Source organism: Protopterus annectens, chromosome 4.part0 (assembly GCF_019279795.1).
Source record: "Protopterus annectens isolate FY-2018-M chromosome 4.part0, PAN1.0, whole genome shotgun sequence".
NCBI lineage: Eukaryota > Metazoa > Chordata > Ceratodontiformes > Protopteridae > Protopterus > Protopterus annectens.
In genome coordinates this window covers 775,794,168-775,814,514 of record NC_056733.1, presented here as the reverse complement: position 1 = coordinate 775,814,514, position 20,347 = coordinate 775,794,168, and the positions used below count along the sequence as shown (strand labels likewise).

The 20,347-nt window shown below is 41.5% G+C and overlaps 1 protein-coding gene across 1 annotated transcript in view; it reads right to left on the bottom strand.

Annotated features, from left to right (window-relative positions):
- Positions 1-20,347, bottom strand: part of PI4KA (phosphatidylinositol 4-kinase alpha) — a gene marked incomplete at its 5' end in the record, with an annotated part of 2,160,482 nt that overhangs the window by 1,840,148 nt on the left and 299,987 nt on the right. The window contains 1 exon segment of the mRNA XM_044068731.1: positions 1,155-1,255. Coding sequence (XP_043924666.1) covers positions 1,155-1,255 — 101 coding nt within the window.

Here is a 20,347-nt window from a genome sequence, read left to right as displayed (position 1 = left end):
GGAACAAAAATACAATAGATCTTTATAAACTAGTTGTGTAGGGTATTTTCAATGAAGAAAAAGTGGTTTTAAAAAGTTCATTTTCCATTTATCTCGTTTACCATTTGATGATATTTTTTGTAGCAAATCAATCTTTGCAATTCACACAGTAAGTTTTATATTAATTTGGAATTGCTGAATATGTTTTGTAGCTATTTTGTCAAAACTACCAAGTAGATGATTGTGAAACTTGTTTTTCTCTCCTTTCCATCAATGTAATGCAATCTTATAGTTAATATATTTGAAGATGTGGGGTGTTGGGAATGCAGGGGAATGCAAAAAACACTTAGTGTTATAATAAAGTTTATGATGTATGACATAAATTTTTTTTTAAGTGAATAAGTTTGCTGAAGTTTGCCTTTTACTGATTACTCAAGCTCTACATATTTAATGCACATATGTCATTCTAAACAGGCCGATTTTATATATATATATATATATATATATATATATATATATATATATATATATATATATATATACACACACACACACACACACACACACACATATATATATATATATATATATATATATATATATATATAAAAATAAATGTGCATATGAAATACATACACACACGCGCGCACATGTATAATTCAGCAGCCTGTCTGGAATAACAGGTAAACAATAAATACTATGGTTGCAGATTATTATTATCAATAAGGCACCTAAGGTTTTACAAAATCTAGTTGGTTCCCACTCTTTTACCTCTGTGTGTGCGTGTGCGTGTGTGTGTGTGTGTGTGTGTGTGTGTGTGTGTGTGTGTGTGTGTGTGTGTGTGTGTGTGTGTGTGTGAGCTAGGCTGTGATGGGGTGACTCGTGTCCTGTAATGTAAATAACTGCGTTGACACCAACATCAGGCTTTGAAAACCGGTCTCTGGATAATCATTAGAGGCTTCTTCTGCTCCACTACTAAGGCCTTTGACCAAGCAGGTCACCAGTAACCTGTCCATTTGCTTTTTAATCACCATAATTGCATGTATAAGAAGAGTGAATTTAACATTTTCAGAAGGACACTGCAAAAACACAGAACTGGTTGTTATTAAGCTCAGTGAAACTTTAGGTAAGATTTGGAAGGAGCTGGAGAGGGTAAGAGAATTTTTACAACATACCTGTAAACAGCAGATAAGAAGTGGCATGTGAGCAACGATGACCTTACTAGACGTCTTGGACTGCAACTTCTCAGACAGCTTTATGCACAGATTCTCTGCTCCTGTAGATCAGTAAAGAAAAGTTGCAACAAGCGATTATAAGGAATCAAAGCAAAGCCCTTTAAGTGATACTTTAGTTAAGTGCAAAGCACAGCATGAAAAAACTAATCAAATACAACACTACAGTAAGCACAAAACATGAAAATACAGTGTTTGGATGAGGCCTACCCAGATGAAGAAACCCCAAGTAATGTTCAGGAGTTCTCAACAGAAGCCCTGTTCTGATCAGCAGTATGAATAGCCAGTGGTTACAGCAGGAATGGTCATATCTCTGCCTGTCTCTCTCTCTCTCTCTTCCTCTCTTTACATAATGGAATCGGAAGTAAACAGAGAACCAGTTGGTTGGAATCTGGTGTGAATGTGCCATTGGAGCACATAGCTATGGAACTGTATTGTCTATGTGACAGTGGGAGGTAGAATCGAATGTGGTATAAGAACTGAATGAGGTGTTTAGTTTATCAGTGTTGTCATGCACTACTGTATGAGTAAATATGACACACAGGAGTGAATGTGACACAATAGTACCACAGCTGTACTGCAGCACTGTGTGTGTGACGGTGGCTGTTGGAACTAAAAGTATTGTTCACAGTTCAGTTCCACCTCCTACCCTCTCACATTCACTCAGATCTTCATAGTAGCACATACAGAACTCCGGCATTCTGACCACCACATTTAGTTCCATCTCCCACCGTCACACAAACAGCACTGTACTACAGTTACAGCACTGTCATGTCACATTTACTGCACATCTTACAGTTGCACATTGTGTACTGTAAGGCAGTACTACTACTCAAACACCACATTCAGCTGTGCCCCCCACTGTCTAGCATGAGACAGCAGTTCATGGCAGCACATACGTACGTATATACAGAGATACACACACACACACACACACACGTGCATGCATGCATGCAATGGGGTAAAAACAGAGCAGCTGGCTATACACAGAATCTGCACAGAAGTTACCCCAGCAAGCTAAGGAGCTGGAAAATAAGCACTGTGCAGCCATAATGCCACTGTGCTGCCCACATAAACAGTGTGCTACAATTAAACTTTCATTTTTCTGTTATACAAAATGGGTCAAGGCAGGATTTATACATTCTGCATGCACTGTTAAACACATTCACAATAGAACAGTGGCCTCTTGCTACCTGCTAAAGGAAATGCAAGTGATACAGCTTAACAGTAAAATTAAGCTGCAAGCAAGGTGCTCACCATTTGACTGTAATGTGTGTCTGCAATACGTATAACACATTGTTCCAAAACACAACCAATGCAATACACAACATTCTCTGTAATTACCAAGAGAAATTACTACAATGTCCTGTCAGATATAACATATCCTGTTTTTTTTTTTAAAGGCAGGGCAGGTAAGAACCACATGGTTCACCTAGTCTGCGTATCATTTGCTGAATAAACCAAATGCATTAGTTACCTAACCTCACCAGATTTTCTCTCTCTCCCATATATTTTGTCAACCTCTCAGTTCTTCCCAACCACTTTAATGCAACACCACAACATATTACCTTGTTTACACATGTATAACAATTTCTGTGAGGTACTTGAAAAGATCCTCTCCTGCACTATCCACCTATCAACAAGAGGAGAAATTGTTGATAGCAATTAATAAACAGCTGAAGGATTTTATCTGGGAGGGGCAGACAAGAGTCAAGTGGGATAAGCGGATTCTTCCAACTGAACTAGGCAGTTTGGGATTACCCAATTTGAAGGAGCATTTTAGAGCTAAAGAACTCAAAGATAAGAATAAGAAAACACCACTGCCGAGGGTATCAGCAAACAGAATTTAATGTAAACACACTAAGCGCTTTCACCGAATAATTCCTGGGCTTCATTAGAGTACAGCATTATCCTGTAATAACTCATTTAAATACAAGCTGAAACATATAATCCAAAAGTGGAAAAGGATGATCAAACAGGGGGGAAGCTCAAGAAACAAGGAGAAACTGGGAGTTTGGATGCAGATGCTTAAGGAGAACAATAACCATGTAGAATATTACATCCATAAAGTAGCAGAAAGTATTCTGAGAACTAAGCCAACACGGGAATGGAGAAAGGAGATTCTGCCGATAGGGATGACTGCAATTATGGATATAGACAATAGACAAGAGGGGGCTGGAATTTATTGGAGAAAACTGGTAAAATAAGCAAGGTATTGGGAGCAAATAATCAGAGAGGGAAAGGTAACAGAATAGGAAGAGGCCAAGAATTTATTTGGACTGAAGGATACAGATTGTCTTCCCCATCAAGGATTGACAGAGTATTAACAAAGAGAAAAGTATAGTTTTGTACCTACCATAAATGTAGATGTTCGAGTGTATACCCTGCTGCAGTCATCACACTTGGGTTATCCTGCCGTCAGGCGGTCCTGCAGTCGGCCCGAATTCCAAAGTCTTGGTCAGTGGCCGTTGCTGTCGCTTCTTCCCTGACGTCAGAGCGCCAGGGGTATATCAGAGGCATCCAATGCCATTTTCTTCAGTTTTTCTTGCCCCAGATGTCAGTAGCCCCTAATAGGTAGGCAAAAGATATATATATAGCTATATGGAAAAAAGTAAAACAAAATCCTTAGGCACAAGCAAATACACCACAGAGGTAGTATAGAACAGAGTGGTAGGGATAAGTTCAGCTAGTTTAGAGGGGGTGGAGGGAGGGCAACCTGGACTGCAGCAGGGTATACACTCTAACATCTACATTTATGGTAGGTACAAAACTGTACTATGTTCATCATGTTACCCTGCTGCAGTCATCACACATGGGTAGAATCCCAAAGCTAAGGATGGGCGGTGGAGTCAAACAGGGTTAGAGGAGGCTAGAAGGCCCTGCAAAACTGCGGAGCCGAAGCCAGCTCTAGTCTTAGAGAAAAGTGGTAAGTGATAATGTTTGGTAAAGGTGTGTACTGAACTCCAAGTTGCAGCTTCCAGAATATCCTTGGTTGGCACCCCCCCTGAGGAAGGTTGTAGATGTAGCTGCTGCCCTGGTAGAGTGGGGCCTTATGGTAGCAGGAACTGGTTTTCCATGGTGGGTGTAACAAAAACGTATGCAATGTCCTATCCATTTGGAAATGGTTTGTTTTGAGATAGCCTTTCCTTGTGATGCTGTAGCACAGGATACAAAAAGCTGGTCAGATTTTCTCAAAACCTTAGTTTTATCCAAGTAGTAACGTAGCTGCCTGTGAATGTCCAAGGAATGCAGGAGTCTTTCTCCTTTGTTCTGTGGATTTGGAAAGAAGGTGGATAAATGGATGGTTTGATTTAGAGCCACACTGGATACCACCTTAGGCATAAAGGAGGGGTTAGTTCGTAGAGAAACTCTGTCTTGATGAAAAATGAGGAAAGGCTCTACTGCCATTGGTGCCTGAAGCTCTGAAACTCTTCTAGCTGAAGTGATTGCTAGCAGCAGGGCAGTCTTCCATGACATAAACTTTAAGTCAGCTGAGAAAGCTGTCTCAAAAGGAGGTAGCGTGACTTTTTCCAGAACAAAGTTGAGGTCCCAAGTAGGTGTTGGTGCTCTCCTGGGAGGCCTAATGTTCTTGGCCCCTCTGAGAAACTGCCTTAAGAGTAGATGTGAAAATAATGGAGGATCTGTGTTGTACTGAGCAGAAATGGCGGAGGCGTGGATTTTAACAGATGAAAAAAAAAGCCCTTTGTGTAACATCTCAGTTAGATATTGCAGAATCTGAGTTATGTCAGGCTGACGGGTATTTTGGCCTTTAGCTTGGTTCCAGGCACAAAACCTTTTCCATTTGTCTGAGTAGGCTTTCCTGGTGCTGGGTCTCCTAGCCTCCAGACTAACTTCCATAACAGCTTGTGAGAGAGGAGTTGGCTGGTTGCTTAGGTGATTTGCCATGCAGCCAAGTTTGATGTTTTGAGCTGGCTGTGTAGAATTGGATTGTCTTGCTGTGCGAGCAGGTGGGTAATTTGTGGTGGAATCCATGGTGGGTCCTGGGCCATATTCCTTAATAGTGGGTAACAGTGCTGGCGTGGCCAGTCTGGAGCAATGAGTATCATTCGGGGTCTCTCCATCCTGACTTTCAGCAGCAACTTTGTGAGAAGGGGTACTGGAGGAAAGGCATATATTGTTAGCATTTTCCAAATGAATGAGAGTGCATCCACTTTCCAAGCTTGATGGTGAAAAGTCCTTGTGCAAACCTTTGTTAGCTGATAGTTTTGAGGGCTGGCAAACAGGTCCATGTCTGGGAGCCCCCATTTTTGAGTTATCATTGCGAATACTTGTGGATCCAGTTTCCACTCGTGGGGATCCATGATGTTTCTGCTTAGGTCATCTGCCAATGTGTTCTTTTTTCCTGGCAGGAATTGAGCTTGTAATTGAACTTGGTAAGCCAGTGCTGTGTTCCACAAGGTCACTGCTTGCCTGCAAAGAGGATAGGAGTGTCTACCCCCTTGTTTGTCTATGTACCACATTACTGTGGTGTTGTCTGTCCTTATGATAAGCTGTCCTGGATGCAAGAGGTCCTTGAAGGCTGTCAGAGCATTTTGTACAGCTAGCATTTCTTTTCGATTGATGTGCAGATTCCTTTGATCTGCTGTCCATAAGCCTTGAACACACCGTCCTGCCATGTGTGCCCCCCAGGCATAGTCCGATGCATCTGTTGTCATAGTTTGCCTGGCTGGGGGTAGGGTGAAAGGCTGACCCTTGTTGAGGTGACAAGCCTGTGACCACCATAGAAACTCCTGTTGAAGGCAGGGAATGAGATTTATCATTGTTTCCGAGCTGTGGCTGTGTTGAGTCCATACGCTTTTTAGGTACCATTGTAATTTCCTTATATGCAGTTTTGCAAATGGTATTAGTAGTATGCAAGATGCCATGAAGCCCAAGGCCTGCAGAATTTTTCTTGCAGGGAGTTGGGTCTTTGTTGCCATTGTTCTGATGTATTGAGTTAATTGTAGTTGTTTGTCTGGCATCAGATAAGCCATCTGGGCCGTTGTATTCAAGCTGGCACCCAGGAATGTCATAATTTGTGAGGGCACTAGTTTTGATTTCTTTTTGTTTACTGGGTACCCTAGGCAACTTAGAAGATGTCTTACAAAAGCCAGGTGTTGTAAGAGAATGTCCTTGCTTTCTGCTTGGATGAGACAGTCATCCAGGTATGGGTATATTTGAATTCCCCTCTGTCTGCAGTATGCAATTACTGGTGCAAGGCATTTTGTGAAGACCCTGGGTGCAGTAGATAAGCCAAAGGGCAGTGCAGAGAATTAGTAATGGGTTGAACCTGCAATGAAACGGAGGTATCTTCTGCAATTTTGTCTGATAGGGACATGCAGGTATGCCTCCTTGAGGTCCAACGTTACTATCCAAGCTTTCTTGCCCAACATGGGAAGAAGCTGCTGTAGTGTTAGCATCTTGAATTTGGGAACTTGCAAGAAGGTGTTTAAAATTGAAAGGTCCAGAATGGGTCTCCAAGCATTGTCCTTTCTGGGGACTAGAAAGAGCCTTGAGTAAAATCCTTGGCCTTGCTCCTGTGTAGGTACCAGTTGGATGGCTCTCATGTCCATGAGAGCTGTAATTTGTTTTTGTGCCTCTGCCCATTGATTTTGCGGCAGGTGTGGCATTCCTTTTATCCTTGGCAAGGTGTGGAAATGGAATCTGTATCCGTGTGTGACAATGTCTAGGACCCATTTGTCCTTTGTGACGATGCGCCAGTTGTCTGCAAAAAGTGCTAATTTTCCTCCCAAGGGAGCTGCCAAGAGGGTTTTGCTTGGCAGTTTGAGGTTTAAGTCATTGTGTTTGCCTTCTAGTGGTTTGGGACCTGTCTTCTCCTCCCTTCTGTGTTGTAGTGCCCCATTGGCGAGGTTTGTAAGGGATTTGTGCTTGTCCTCTGCCCTTGAGCACCTGTATTTACCCCTTTGTGGTCTGTCAGAAGCTGGAAAGGACCAATTTTTTGTTGGCCAATTTCTGCTGAAGCGTGGGGGCTGTACCTGTAAGAAGTCTTTGACCATCTGCAGAGATTTTGCCTTATCCTCCATTTTCTTTAAAACCTCCTCAGCTTTAACCCCAAATAAATCATCCTGCTGTAAGGGTGCATCCAGTAACTTTGCTTTAACATGATCAGGCAGAGATTGTTCCTTTAACCAAACATGCCTATGTATAACAGACCCAGTAACAGCTGCTCTGGAGGAAGCTTCCAAGGCATCAAAACCACATTGTAAGGTATGTTTGCCCACCAAATTATTTTTAGAAACACTTACAGAAGTTAAAGATAAGAGATCCACAGGTTGGTTTAAACCTATTTTAACTAGTAGAGCATATAAGGATGGTATTACTACCAATACTAATCTAATTACACGACAGCATGACAAAAACGATGACAGTGTCACGTTATTACATCTCAGTTTCCTATCTACTTTTTCAGCTGACACGGCAAGAGTCAAAGAGATTTTTATTAAAAATTGGGCATTAATTTTGGAAGAACCGTCCACTTGTACTAAGCTAGGTATCAGACCCCGCTTCACTTTTAGAAGGGGTTTTAACCTTAAAAATCTGTTGGAAAGGCATAAGAATGAGCATCTAGGTACGAACAAGCGGGTACATAAAGGTATGCGTAAATGTGGGCATTGCACACAGTGTAAACACATTCAATTGACTACTGACATCAATATTAATAACAAACACTACACAATAAATGGCTCCTTTAATTGTGAGTCCAAAGCTGTAGTATATGCAGCTTGCTGTCAGGTTTGTCCTCATTTTATATAGGTAAAACCGGCCGGAAACTAAAACAAAGAATATCTGAGCATTGTTAATGCTGTTAGTAAAGGTGATGTTAACAATGCTCTTGCTTTCGGCATATTTTACAATTTCCAACACATGAGTTTTATTTTGGGTTGTACATTTAGACCGAGAGGGGGCCTTGGCAACTTTTATTAGAACAAAATGAGTTGTATTGGCAAATCAAAACGGCTGCATACATTTTCCCTGGTTTAAATGAATTTGTGTCTATTAAAAGCGTGTTAAAATTAAAAGCTTTAAATAGATAACATATTAATTTTGCATAAAAGATTTCGAATTTGGTACTGTACCTTTTTGTTGATTAAGTTTGAAACATAGTAACATTTACACAGTTTTTTATATATATAAAAATATGGACTTTGTTTTTGGTCATATATTCAGTATTATTATTATTATGATCAGATTTTGGTCTTTAACCAGCATGCAATTAATTATTTATTTTTTACATATTACTATATTTTTTATGTGCCTATATTTAGCTAAATATCTTAGTTCTTATAGTAAATTTATGTCATTATCACATATTACACATTTTCAGTTTTGCCCTAGTAGCTTTTTAAAATGTGATTTTTTAGTATAACATTTACACGTTATACATATATATTTAATGTTATTTATAAATTAAGTATTATGTACTTAACATTGTAACATTTTAGAGCAGGTTTCATACTGTTTAAATATTGTACTTTTATCTGGCTTTATTTTTATTGGTTGATTGAATGATTAATTGATAATTAACTACAAGCTATATAAGCATCAGTTTTATGTTGTTCTGGGTCTGAAGAAGGTGGAATATTTTTACCACTGAAAGCGCTTACCATATTAAAGTTTTTAGTTGCTTCGTTATTTTTGCTTATTTCAGCTTTCTCCTACCATTCAACTCGTTTTTCTTTTGATTTTTAGTATGTTTGCCCACCTGTTCAGCTGCATGCAACAGATCTTGCATTTCCTTGAATTCAGACTGTTGAGGGTGCATGCCCATCTTTTGTTTTATTTGAGACATTAGGAATTGCTGGTATTTAAGCATGTGAAACTGACAATTTAGTGCTCTCATAGCTAGAGTAGTTGAGGTGTAAACCTTCTTCCCCCACCTGTCTAGTGCTCTGGAGTCCCTTTCTAAGGGTACAGGATTTTTAGCCATAGAAGCCTTAGCCCCTTTGGGACCCTGGGAGATTGTCTCTGGATCAGCAGCAGGGCTTCTGTAAAGGAATTTGTGAGAGTCAGGCACTCTATTCGTTTGCTATTTCTGCCTGTTTTATTCTGTTATTACCTGTTTTTACTGTTTTTAATAGCTTGAATTGTTTGTAGCACTTGCTTGTTTAAGTTTTGCTTAAAAGTTAAACAACAGGCTAATACACTCAAGTGTACTAGCTTTTGATAGCAATTAGTCGAAATATACAGCATTTATTGTATTTTCTGCCCATCTGAAAAAAAAAAACTTAAAAAAAACAAAAAAAATACTCTTGTTTTCCATACTTTCCTAATAGTTTGTTCCAGTGATCAGATTTGCTAATCCCTGGGCTTTGTCTTGGTTCCTGTGTTTCTCCATTTTCCTTGTTTGGTCAAGGGGTAGTTTCTTTACTCACTAGTGAAAGTAGGGAGTACTGAGCTGCCTGTTTGTCCTCAGAGGAGTGGTTTAAGGCAGTAACTTGTAGTTTATTGGCCATTTTGGGTCATTTCCTGTCTTTTCCAGCCCCCTGCTATAAAGCAGGCTTTGGCGGGCTTTTCTGGCTATAGAGAACTCAGCACAGCTCCTCGTGGTGTCCAGCAGAGTTCCTAGAGCGGCAGAGACCAGAAAAGACAAAGTTTCCAGAATCTAAGTATTTTTTTCTGGATTTTCGTCTTTTTTAAGCGTTTCGATTGCTATTTCAGCGTGTTTTATTCTGTTACTACCTGTTTTTTACTGTTTTTTAATAGCTTGAATTGTTTGTTGCACTTGCTTGTTTAAGTTTTGCTTAAAAGTTAAACAGGCTAATACACTCAAGTGTACTAGCTTTTGATAGCAATTAGTCGAAACATACAGCATTTATTGTATTTTCTGCCTATCTGAAAAAAACTTGAAAAAAAAAAAACAAAAAAAATACTCTTGTTTTCCATACTTTCCTAATAGTTTGTTCCAGTGATCAGATTTGCTGATCCCTGGGCTTTGTCTTGGTTCCTGTGTTTCTCCATTTTCCTTGTTTGGTCAAGGGGTAGTTTCTTTACTCACTAGTGGGAGTAGGGAGTACTGAGCTGCCTGTTTGTCCTCAGAGGAGTGGTTTAAGGCAGTAACTTGTAGTTTATTGGCCATTTTGGGTAATTTCCTGTCTTTTCCAGCCCCCTGCTATAAAGCACGCTTTAGCGCGATTTAGCTCGGAGTTGCCGCTGTTGCACACTAGGGCAGCGCCGGTTAAGCAAGTTTAAACTACTCGGGCTACCTAAAGTCCACTCTTCAAATTTTCCCTTAAAACTACCTTCCTCGAACTATACTACTGATCTAATCAGCGTATCCTATAACTAAAAGATCATCTCTACTTGACTCCAAGTAGACCATTCTCTATCTGTTAAACCTAGCACTTGCTCCTACAGTACTTATTACCTTGATACGGCACTCTTATAGACAGCACCCCAAAAAGGCAAACCCCCATTTCTCGGTCACCCACATCCCCCGGAATCTCTTTTAAAGTTTTTTTGTCTAGTCCTTCTAGCATGTCGAGGGATCAGTTGCTAGTGTCCTCTCCTGCTCAGCTGGTGAACCTGGGAATATTGAGGCAATGTTACAATTGCCTCATGTACACAGACAACCCTCTCCTCCTCCCACAAAACACAAATACATGTGAGAGATGCAACTATACGCCAAACTGGAGGCTGAGCTCTCTCAACATAGGACTGGCAAGACCAGTCAGGAGGAGAAGGTTACCACACACACTATAGACCCAGTCTCACATAGTACCATCACAACCTCAAATCATACACATAAACACACAAAGACATACTGAGGCTCTGATCAAAAATCTACCAAAACAGCAGAGGCCACCAAAGCAGACACCCAAACAACCACCACCTCAGAACAAAACACCTGCAACACATAGACCTCACAGTCAGAGTGTCAAACAGTCACAGCCCTTAAGGCCAAACACAATGCCAGACACACTAGTCATTGGTGACTCCATAGTCAGACACACTGGCGTCCGCTCACCAGACAGAGTAAGGAGAAGGTCACAGTAAGCTGCCTGTCGGGCGCTAGAATCCATCACATAACGCAAGCACTCAGGTCTCTCAACAGCAGGTACAAATACGACTCAGTCATTGTCCACGCTGGTGTAAACCTGAGACGACCTCCTTGGACTACATGAAAAGAGACATTGAGGAGCTCTCTGATTATGTAGCCCAGGCAGGTATGACCCTGACCTTGAGCAGTATCCTACCTTCACCAAGAATGATGCCACAATACAGAGATAAGATGATCAGCTTTAACAATTGGCTTAAACTCTGGTGTCATTCAAAGGGGATCAATGTCAGTCTGCCTGGGATGACATGCTGGACAAGCCACGCTGCTTTGCAAGGGACGGCTTGCACCTGTCACCCTGGGATTCCGGATATTGGCAAAGGCTCTTGCCACCCCATAGTGCCTTTTTAGGCAAGGCTCAAATTCTAAACCTACCACCCTAGAACACAAAAAGGAAAAAACTAAGGGTAATGCTGCTCAATGCCAGAAGTTTAAATCTCAAAATGCACGCACTCGAGGCCCTTCTCAGTATGGAGAACATCGATGTCTGTGCTGTGACAGAAACCTGGTTCAAGGCTCCTGAGAGCACCCCAGCACTATCAGGTTTTACCTCATATCATGCGTTCCGGCCCCAAAATCCTGACAACACCAAGAAAGGAGGGGTATCCATATTCATCAAGGACACCCACACCTCAAGACTGGTGGCAACGCACGCATGCATCGGAGACCATCCAGGTGCAATTAACCATAGGCAAGACTGCTCTGCAAATTGTAGCATGTTACAGGCCACCCTCACAAACTCAGGAACCTCCACATGGCCTTCCTGAAAACACTAGAGGGATAAATGTATCACCAAACACCATCATACTAGGTGACTTCAATTACCCTAATATAGACTGGGAGACTACTCAAGCCCAAACACCCTAGCCCAAAAGTTCCTGGAATTCATAAACTCAAATGCCATGGAACAACTAGTCACCATCCCACAAGAGGAGAAAACATACTTGATCTCATCATCACGAACATGGGAGCACAATGTTCAACACCGAAGTATACCCTCACTGGTGAGATCAGATCACAAACTAATCTCGCTGGAGGGTCCTCATCCCACCCCACCTGAAATAAAAAAGACCACAGTAAAGAACTTCCAGCCGACTTCACACTTCTAAAGACTAGTGTCTAAGGCCCCCAAGCCGGTGGACAACAGTACTCAAGCCGCTGAATCACTTACAAATGCCTTCTACCAGCACCTGCAGGACTGCATGGATAAGGCAATCCCAAGCAAAACAAAGACTCTTTGTACCAAAGGCAAGCGTCCAGTCTGGTGGACCCCAGCCATAAACAAACTCTACAACAAAAGGAAGCTACTACAAGATAGAGCAAAATCCTTAAAAGGTAAGACACCCTTGATCACTATAAGTAAAAACTAAGAGCTCTCATAAAATCATCCAAAGCAAATTTTTGAGAGAAAAATAGCTAAAGACTCAAAAGACAATCATAAGGCCTTCTTTAGCTATGTTAGAAACCTGGGAGGAAACTCCCAGATATGCTCAGAACTAGTTCAAAATAATGTGAAGATTACTGATCCTACAGACATTGCCAACATACTGGCTGACAGGTTCAGTGCAAACTTCTCCCCCTCCCCAAAGGAGAGATATCTATACCAGCGGTGCAGCCCCCCAAACATCTCCAACGCCCAAGTGAGAACTGCTCTCTCCAAAGCAAAAACACAGCATCCATGGGACCTGATGGTGTCCCCGGCTGTGTGCTCCACGAACTCAACGAGAACTAAACCCACAGCTAGGACAGCTGTTTAATCATAGTCTTACCTCTGGATGCGTATCCAGGGGTGGCGCACTGCAACTGTGGTCCCATTTCACAAAGGCGTGCCTCCACCGACCCTGAAATTACCGGCCCATTAGCTTGACAAGCCTTATCTGCAAAGCCATGGAGAGGATCATAATGGACCTCATAAATAAAGACATAGGGAATTTGCAGACTTTGGATCCATCCCAGTTTGGCTTTGTCAAAGGCAGATCATGCCTTCTAAACTTGGTTGACTTTTTGAAACAGTCACCAAAGCCATTGATGAGGGAAAGGCAGTCCATACAGCCTACCTCGATCTGGCGAAGGCCTTGATACAATACCCCACTCGGGTATCATTGAAAACTCATCAGCTTAAATGTTAACCCATACATCACAAGATGGGTTGCAAACTGGCTGAGTGACAGGACCCACAGGGTCAGAGTTGCTGGCGCCATGTCAGACTCAAAGCCTGTCACAAGTGGTGTACCACAGGGCTCAGTCCTGGGCCCACTCTTGTTTGGCATCTACTTTTCCCAAGTACAAGCAAACACAGGAGGTTATGGCTGACAAAGTTTGCAGATGACTGCAAACTGGGCGCCATAGTAGAAAACACTTCTGACACAGATATCCTTCAGAAGGGTCTCACAGAAATGGATAATTGGTGCCAGAGCCATGGCCTAAAGTTAAATGCCAAAAAATGCATAGTCATACCCTTCGGGAAAAACAAGGTTACCCCTAGCTACCAAATAGGTGGCAATCCACTGAGCACAGAAGAAGTTATCAGGGACCTGGGGACCCAGGTTGACAGTAGTCTGTCATTCGACACCCATGTAGCTAAAGTAGTTAGGAAAACCTTCTACATTGCCCACCTTATCATGAAGGGATTCTCATCTAGATCAAGGGAGGTCATAGTCTCCCTTTACTCATCACTCATCAGACCAATGATTGAGTACAATGCCCCATTCGAATGTATCTGACCCGACACTTGCAGCAGCTGGAGAGGCCACAAAGTTCCTCACCAAAAGGATAAAGGGTCTCAAACATCTGTCCTATGCTGCCCGACTGAAAGAACTCCAGCTCTATTCAGTCGCCTACCGCTTGCTCAGAGGTGACCTTTGCCTAACATACAAGGCCATGTCAAACCCAGATTTGATGAATATGCTTCACCTCAAAAAATCTAGATCCGTCAGAGCCACAAGGGCGGGAGACTTAAACCTCGACACGGCTATTAATAGGACGTGCTGGAGGATAGATTCATCACCCAAAGACTCCCTATGCTGTGGAACAAAATCCCGGTATATGTGAGGCAGAGCACCTCGCTGGCCTTGTTCAAGAGAAATCTTGACCAATGGATGGGAGATCGCAGATATACCCCAGGGATTACCTCAGTGTCACTGCTCGACAGAGGCACAGCAAAATAATGGGTATAGTTCCCCATACTAAAGGGGTGGCGTAAGCCACAAAACTATGGGCTAGGCTTGTAAATGCCCTCGGGCAGATAGCCTAGTATGAACCTATGAACCTATAATACCTATCTGGTTTGGCTGGAGCAAGAGACAGAGAATCTGGATTTAGACTAGATTCTAAGAAAACATCATCCACTATGTCCAAAACTGGGGGGGATAGCAAGTGGTCTGCACTGGGGGAGTAAAAGAAACTCTCTGAGCCTTTTCTTTGAGTGAGAGTAGTCCTGACCTTCCCAGTGGAAATGTTCCCTCATGGTGTGTAAGGGTTCCCCAAAGGAGTAGTCTTCAGGGGGAGAAGCTGAGGGAATGGAGTCTTCAGCATCAGAATCTTCATAAGGGGGGAAAGGAGTAATCCTGTTCCTCAGAGGAGCCTGAGGAAACAGACACCTGATCAGAGGAGGCATAATCTTACTCTTGTCTAGGCCTTTTGTCGGTGGGGGGGTTGGGAACCCCTGATCAAATAAATCAAATCTTCAGCCATTTCAAGCATCTGTTTCTTAGGCATAGGGCCTTGACCTGGAGAATGAAGTGTAGGCTTTTTAGGTTTTAGAGGAGTCTTAAGCTTAGCATAAGATTTTATGGTGAGGGTAGTCGGTCTGAAGACACCTTCAGAAACCGAAGATGTTTCTGCAGCACCGGCTTCCCCTACTGCAATGTCGTCGGGAGGGCCTAAGGAAAATGGCTGCGTCGGCCTAGAAATCTCTGCTGGGGGATCTGATGCGGTCTGGGGATCCAATTCAGCGGTAGCCAGGGGCTGCATAGGCACTTCACTGAGAACCGGAGAACCGGCGACTGGCCCAGCCGAGGCCTCGGAGCCTGGCTTGGATTTAGGCTGCCTGTCCTTATCCTTGCGTTTTTTAATGCACGCCGGTAGTCGGTTGCTCCGACGGCATAGTATAATTAAATTTTCTACTGAAGCAGTGTCATGCGAAATCAAAGCGACGCTTCATAGTTCGCTTATTGAACCTAGCACAAAACAGACAACCAGTGACGTTGTGGTCTGGGCCTAGGCAAGTTATATAAAAAGAATGAAAGTCCTTATGAGGTATTTGCTTCCCACAAGAAATGCAATTGTTAACTTTTTCTGACATGGGACTAAGGCAAGAAAAGGTTCCCCAAAGGGGTACTTAGCTTTGAAGACTTCGGACTGAAACTCGATTTGAAAATCTCAGGTGTCGGCCAACCGGCACTTGCGAACTGCTTCTGCTTCCGGCACCACGCGGCAAGAAAGACTGGAGAAAATGGCGTCGGATGCCTCTGATATACCCCTGGCGCTCTGACGTCAGGGAAGAAGCGACAGCAACCGACGCCAGACCAAGACGTTGGAATTCGGGCCGACTGCAGGACTGCCTGACGGCAGGATAACCCAAGTGTGATGACTGCAGCAGGGTAACACGATGAACATCAGGGGGATCCTAAGCGAAAGACCAGCACTGGTAGAGTTTTTAGTAGAATCTAGACAAAAAGCTGCTGTTAAAAAAAAGAATAATTAGTACAGCATACAAAATATTTCATGCTAAATAAAAGAATCAATTAGAGGAGTTTAGAAAGGACTGGGGGAAGAGAGTGGATAAGCAATTCAAAAAGAAACAATGGGGGGATATATGTATGTCTCCCAAATATGCAACAAAGTCTAGAAGATTTAGGATCTTTGCTTGGAAGTGTTTACATAGGTATTTTTATGTCCCAATGGACTCCAAAAAATCTTCTCTCAGGTGGACAGCAAATGTTGGAGGTGTGATGGAGAAGAAAAAGGAAACTGGGAACATATTTTTTGTGAGTGTAATCAGTTGAAAGACTTTAAAGATTCCCTGTAGACTGCTCTATCAGAGATACTGGGTGAGCAAATTGGTGTAAATAAGCAGATCATTTTTTTGAGCTATGATACAGAATCAGAATTGCCTACACATAGTAAAGCCTTGCTGAGACTAATTATGGGGGCTACCAAAAAAGCAATTGCTAGAAAATGGAAATCAAAGTCTAAACCAAACTTACTAGAAGTAGTGAAAATAGTAGCAGAGGTAAGACAACTGAAATTGTGATTTTTAGAAAAAGGTAGGAGAGCAAATTACATAAAAAATGAGAATTGTGGGAACTATACATGCAGAGGAAGAGCAGGATTTGATCAAGCTATGTAATGTCTGACTGACAATGACTGAACAGATTATAAATGATGTATAACTTTTGCAATTACAATTATGTCAAAATGGCTTGTGACGTATAATGTTTGCAACTAAAATTATGTCAATATGGTTTGTTTTCATTTCGATAAATGTATGATTGCCTAGGTCATACATGATCATTTGATAAAGATGTTTCTTGTTTAAAAAAATGACACTGTGACCCTTAGGTACGTGTTTCAAGGTGGGTGCTGCTTATGTTGCGGGTTTGTGAGATTTCTGAGGGTGTTGCTTTGGTTGCATTTAGGAAGCCTTTCTGGTTCAGGTAGGTTCATAGGTTCATACTAGGCTATCTGCCCTAGGGCATTTATAAGCCTAGTCAGAGTGTGTGTGGCTTTCACCACCCCTTAGGATGAGAATACTATACCCATTAGTTTGCTGTGCGTGTAATCAGTTGAAAGACTTTAAAGATTCCCTGTAGACTGCTCTATCAGAGATACTGGGTGAGCAAATTGGTGTAAATAAGCAGATCATTTTTTTGAGCTATGATACAGAATCAGAATTGCCTACACATAGTAAAGCCTTGCTGAGACTAATTATGGGGGCTACCAAAAAAGCAATTGCTAGAAAATGGAAATCAAAGTCTAAACCAAACTTACTAGAAGTAGTGAAAATAGTAGCAGAGGTAAGACAACTGAAATTGTGATTTTTAGAAAAAGGTAGGAGAGCAAATTACATAAAAAATGAGAATTGTGGGAACTATACATGCAGAGGAAGAGCAGGATTTGATCAAGCTATGTAATGTCTGACTGACAATGACTGAACAGATTATAAATGATGTATAACTTTTGCAATTACAATTATGTCAAAATGGCTTGTGACGTATAATGTTTGCAACTAAAATTATGTCAATATGGTTTGTTTTAATTTCGATAAATGTATGATTGCCTAGGTCATACATGATCATTTGATAAAGATGTTTCTTGTTTAAAAAAATGACACTGTGACCCTTAGGTACGTGTTTCAAGGTGGGTGCTGCTTATGTTGCGGGTTTGTGAGATTTCTGAGGGTGTTGCTTAGGTTGCATTTAGGAAGCCTTTCTGGTTCAGATAGGTTACTTTTAAAAGCCTCGGCATATATACGTTTGTGTGTTTGGTCTAATCTGTGTGTGATAGGTTTTGTGTGGTGTTTTGTGGTACTGACAACCTATTTGTAGAGTCCTCATGGGTGAGTTTTGCCTCTAGTAGCATTATACAACTGCATGTCTTAGAACTGTCAGTTCAATTACGTAGAAGGGAAGGTGGCTGCCAGTAAACATGAGACAATTACTACATTGTCTACGGAGCCCCATTTCATCCAAGCTAGCTACAAAGACAACTGGAAAGTGTATATCCATGCTTCCAGTTATTTAAAAATATGGGCTGAAGGGGAAAATAATGCTTATGAAGTCTGAAGTTGATTACTGGATGTATTATCCATCTGTCTGGTAGTGAAGATAAAGCTGTTTCAACACAGCTGCTTGCAACTAAGAAATCAATAATCTTTAGCTCCTTCTCTCACTAGAAGTAAAAAACAGAATTAATCCCAAGATGGTTTCTGAGAAGTATTAACACATTTGTTACAAGGTTCATTATACTTGCTTATTGCTCTCTTAGTAGATACCCTAGATAGAACCTACAGCAGCTGGACATACCAGACTGCCAAGCTGCACAAAAGCCTGAAGAGACTCGCACCAAACCTGCAACCAGACCACTTAGTTAAATACCATAAACACTGCCCAAGCACAGACCAGTAGGAATCAATACCCCTCTGTGCCTTCTCTCACCAGTCACAGTAGCATTAATGCCAAGTTGGCTCCTAAGACGCAGTTTTCAGTGAATGGTAATCTCTAGAAAGGCTAGAAAATTATGGCCCACTTTTCCTTTTCTCACCAGGAGCAAAACAGATGCACTATTCAGAAGCTGATTGCTGAGAAGCAGTTCCTAGGCTTTCCAGTGATTGGTAGTCTAGTCCCACATGTTACATACTTTAAAAGGAAGATGGAAAAAAGAAGTTAATAGTGCAGTGCGCACAGAGGGTAACAAGCTTTAAAAGTATAAAGGTCGGGCCTTCCCAGTTTGATCTTTCAGTACCCAGTAGCAGCAGCAGACAAGATGAGATAAGAATAGGAGAACATTCCAAAGTCAAATATTCAGTAGTGGACAGCAACTCAAAAGCCACCAAGTTTGAGAGCACAGCGGGGACTGGGTGGGTGAGAAAAATGCAGTGCAATCACACACCAGCAGTACTCTCACAGTACCTTCAGCAAACCAGAAATGCAGCTAAATAAACAGTATCAAACCCTCTCACCCTCTTCTACACAGAAAGCTACAAACCTTGGTTTGGATAAAGGCCCTCTTGTCATGGCTTAGGTGCTATATCCACAACTGAACCTCTGACTCTCCATAAAATGACATACTATCTTGGCCTAGGAGCCTTCAAAGCTGACATCCTTCAAGGATCAGTTCTTAGCCCTTTACTTTCCTCTCAATTTAAAAATGGCCTCAAAACCAAACTATAACCAGCACACAATCAGATATGTAGATGGCCTGTTTGATTTTTAAACAGGAAGGAAGGAGTACTGTTTCAATCCAAGCAGGCCTTCTGGAAGACTTATTCAAAGTATGGAAAGGCATTCAAGAAAGTTCACAAGTATCACTTCAAGATCTGCAAGTATGCTCATCGGAATGACCCAAAGACTCAAGGTGTCCAAGAATACTGGGCAAGTAAATGAGTGTAACTAAGGAAATGACTTATGAGCTAGGATACAGGATCCAAATTGCCCAGCTGTAGTAAGGATTTGTTAAGCTTAATTCTGGTAGCTACCAAAAAACAATTAGTAGAAAATGGAAATCTAAGTCTAAAGCAACCATTCATGAAGTAGAGAAATGTTTAACAGAGATAAAAAAACAGGAGTGGGGTCATTAAAAAAATGTAAATTACACAGACAAAAATTGGAAATTGTGGGAATAATACATGCAGAAAAAAATGTTTTAGATGAGGTATGAGGTTTAAGAGAAGGCAGGAACTGAACAATTTATGTAATGCTGGGATGATTATGTTACATATGTCATGTATAATGCTTACAAATGTGAACTTGTTATACGGTTTAATTACTTTTATATAGATAAATGCACGTTTGCCTATGTCACAAGTGATAATTCAATAAAGGGGTTAAAGACTCAAGGCATCCAAATCCAACAATTCCTTGAGCCTCTAAAAAAATATAAATTAAGCAATCAGAAACTCACAAGTATGTTTGGCTGGGTGCAAACCTACACTTTACTTTAATCATCACAAAGGCAACTTATTGTATTGCCCTCAAAAAGGTAAAAGACTCTTACAAAATCTCTGACTTGCTTATCTTTCAAACAAGATCTGTTTTAACTGCAATTGCCTTCTTCCCTAAAACAGAGTACATACGCCCAGTTATTGCATTCATTGTTTAAATGTCATCCAAACAGCTACAAAAAATGTAGATTTTTCTCTCTCATTGACAGGCATTAACACTGCCGTCTCACACTGGAAATGGCCAAGTGGTTGCCTGTTACGGCTGATGCCTCACTTATCCTCTCCTGGTTTATTTTTACACTCTTACCCCATGACTGTTCCACCTGTAGTAAATAATTAATCATTCAGATCCTGCACCTGTCCTTACCAAGAACAATGGCCTACCCTTGAAAGGCCAAA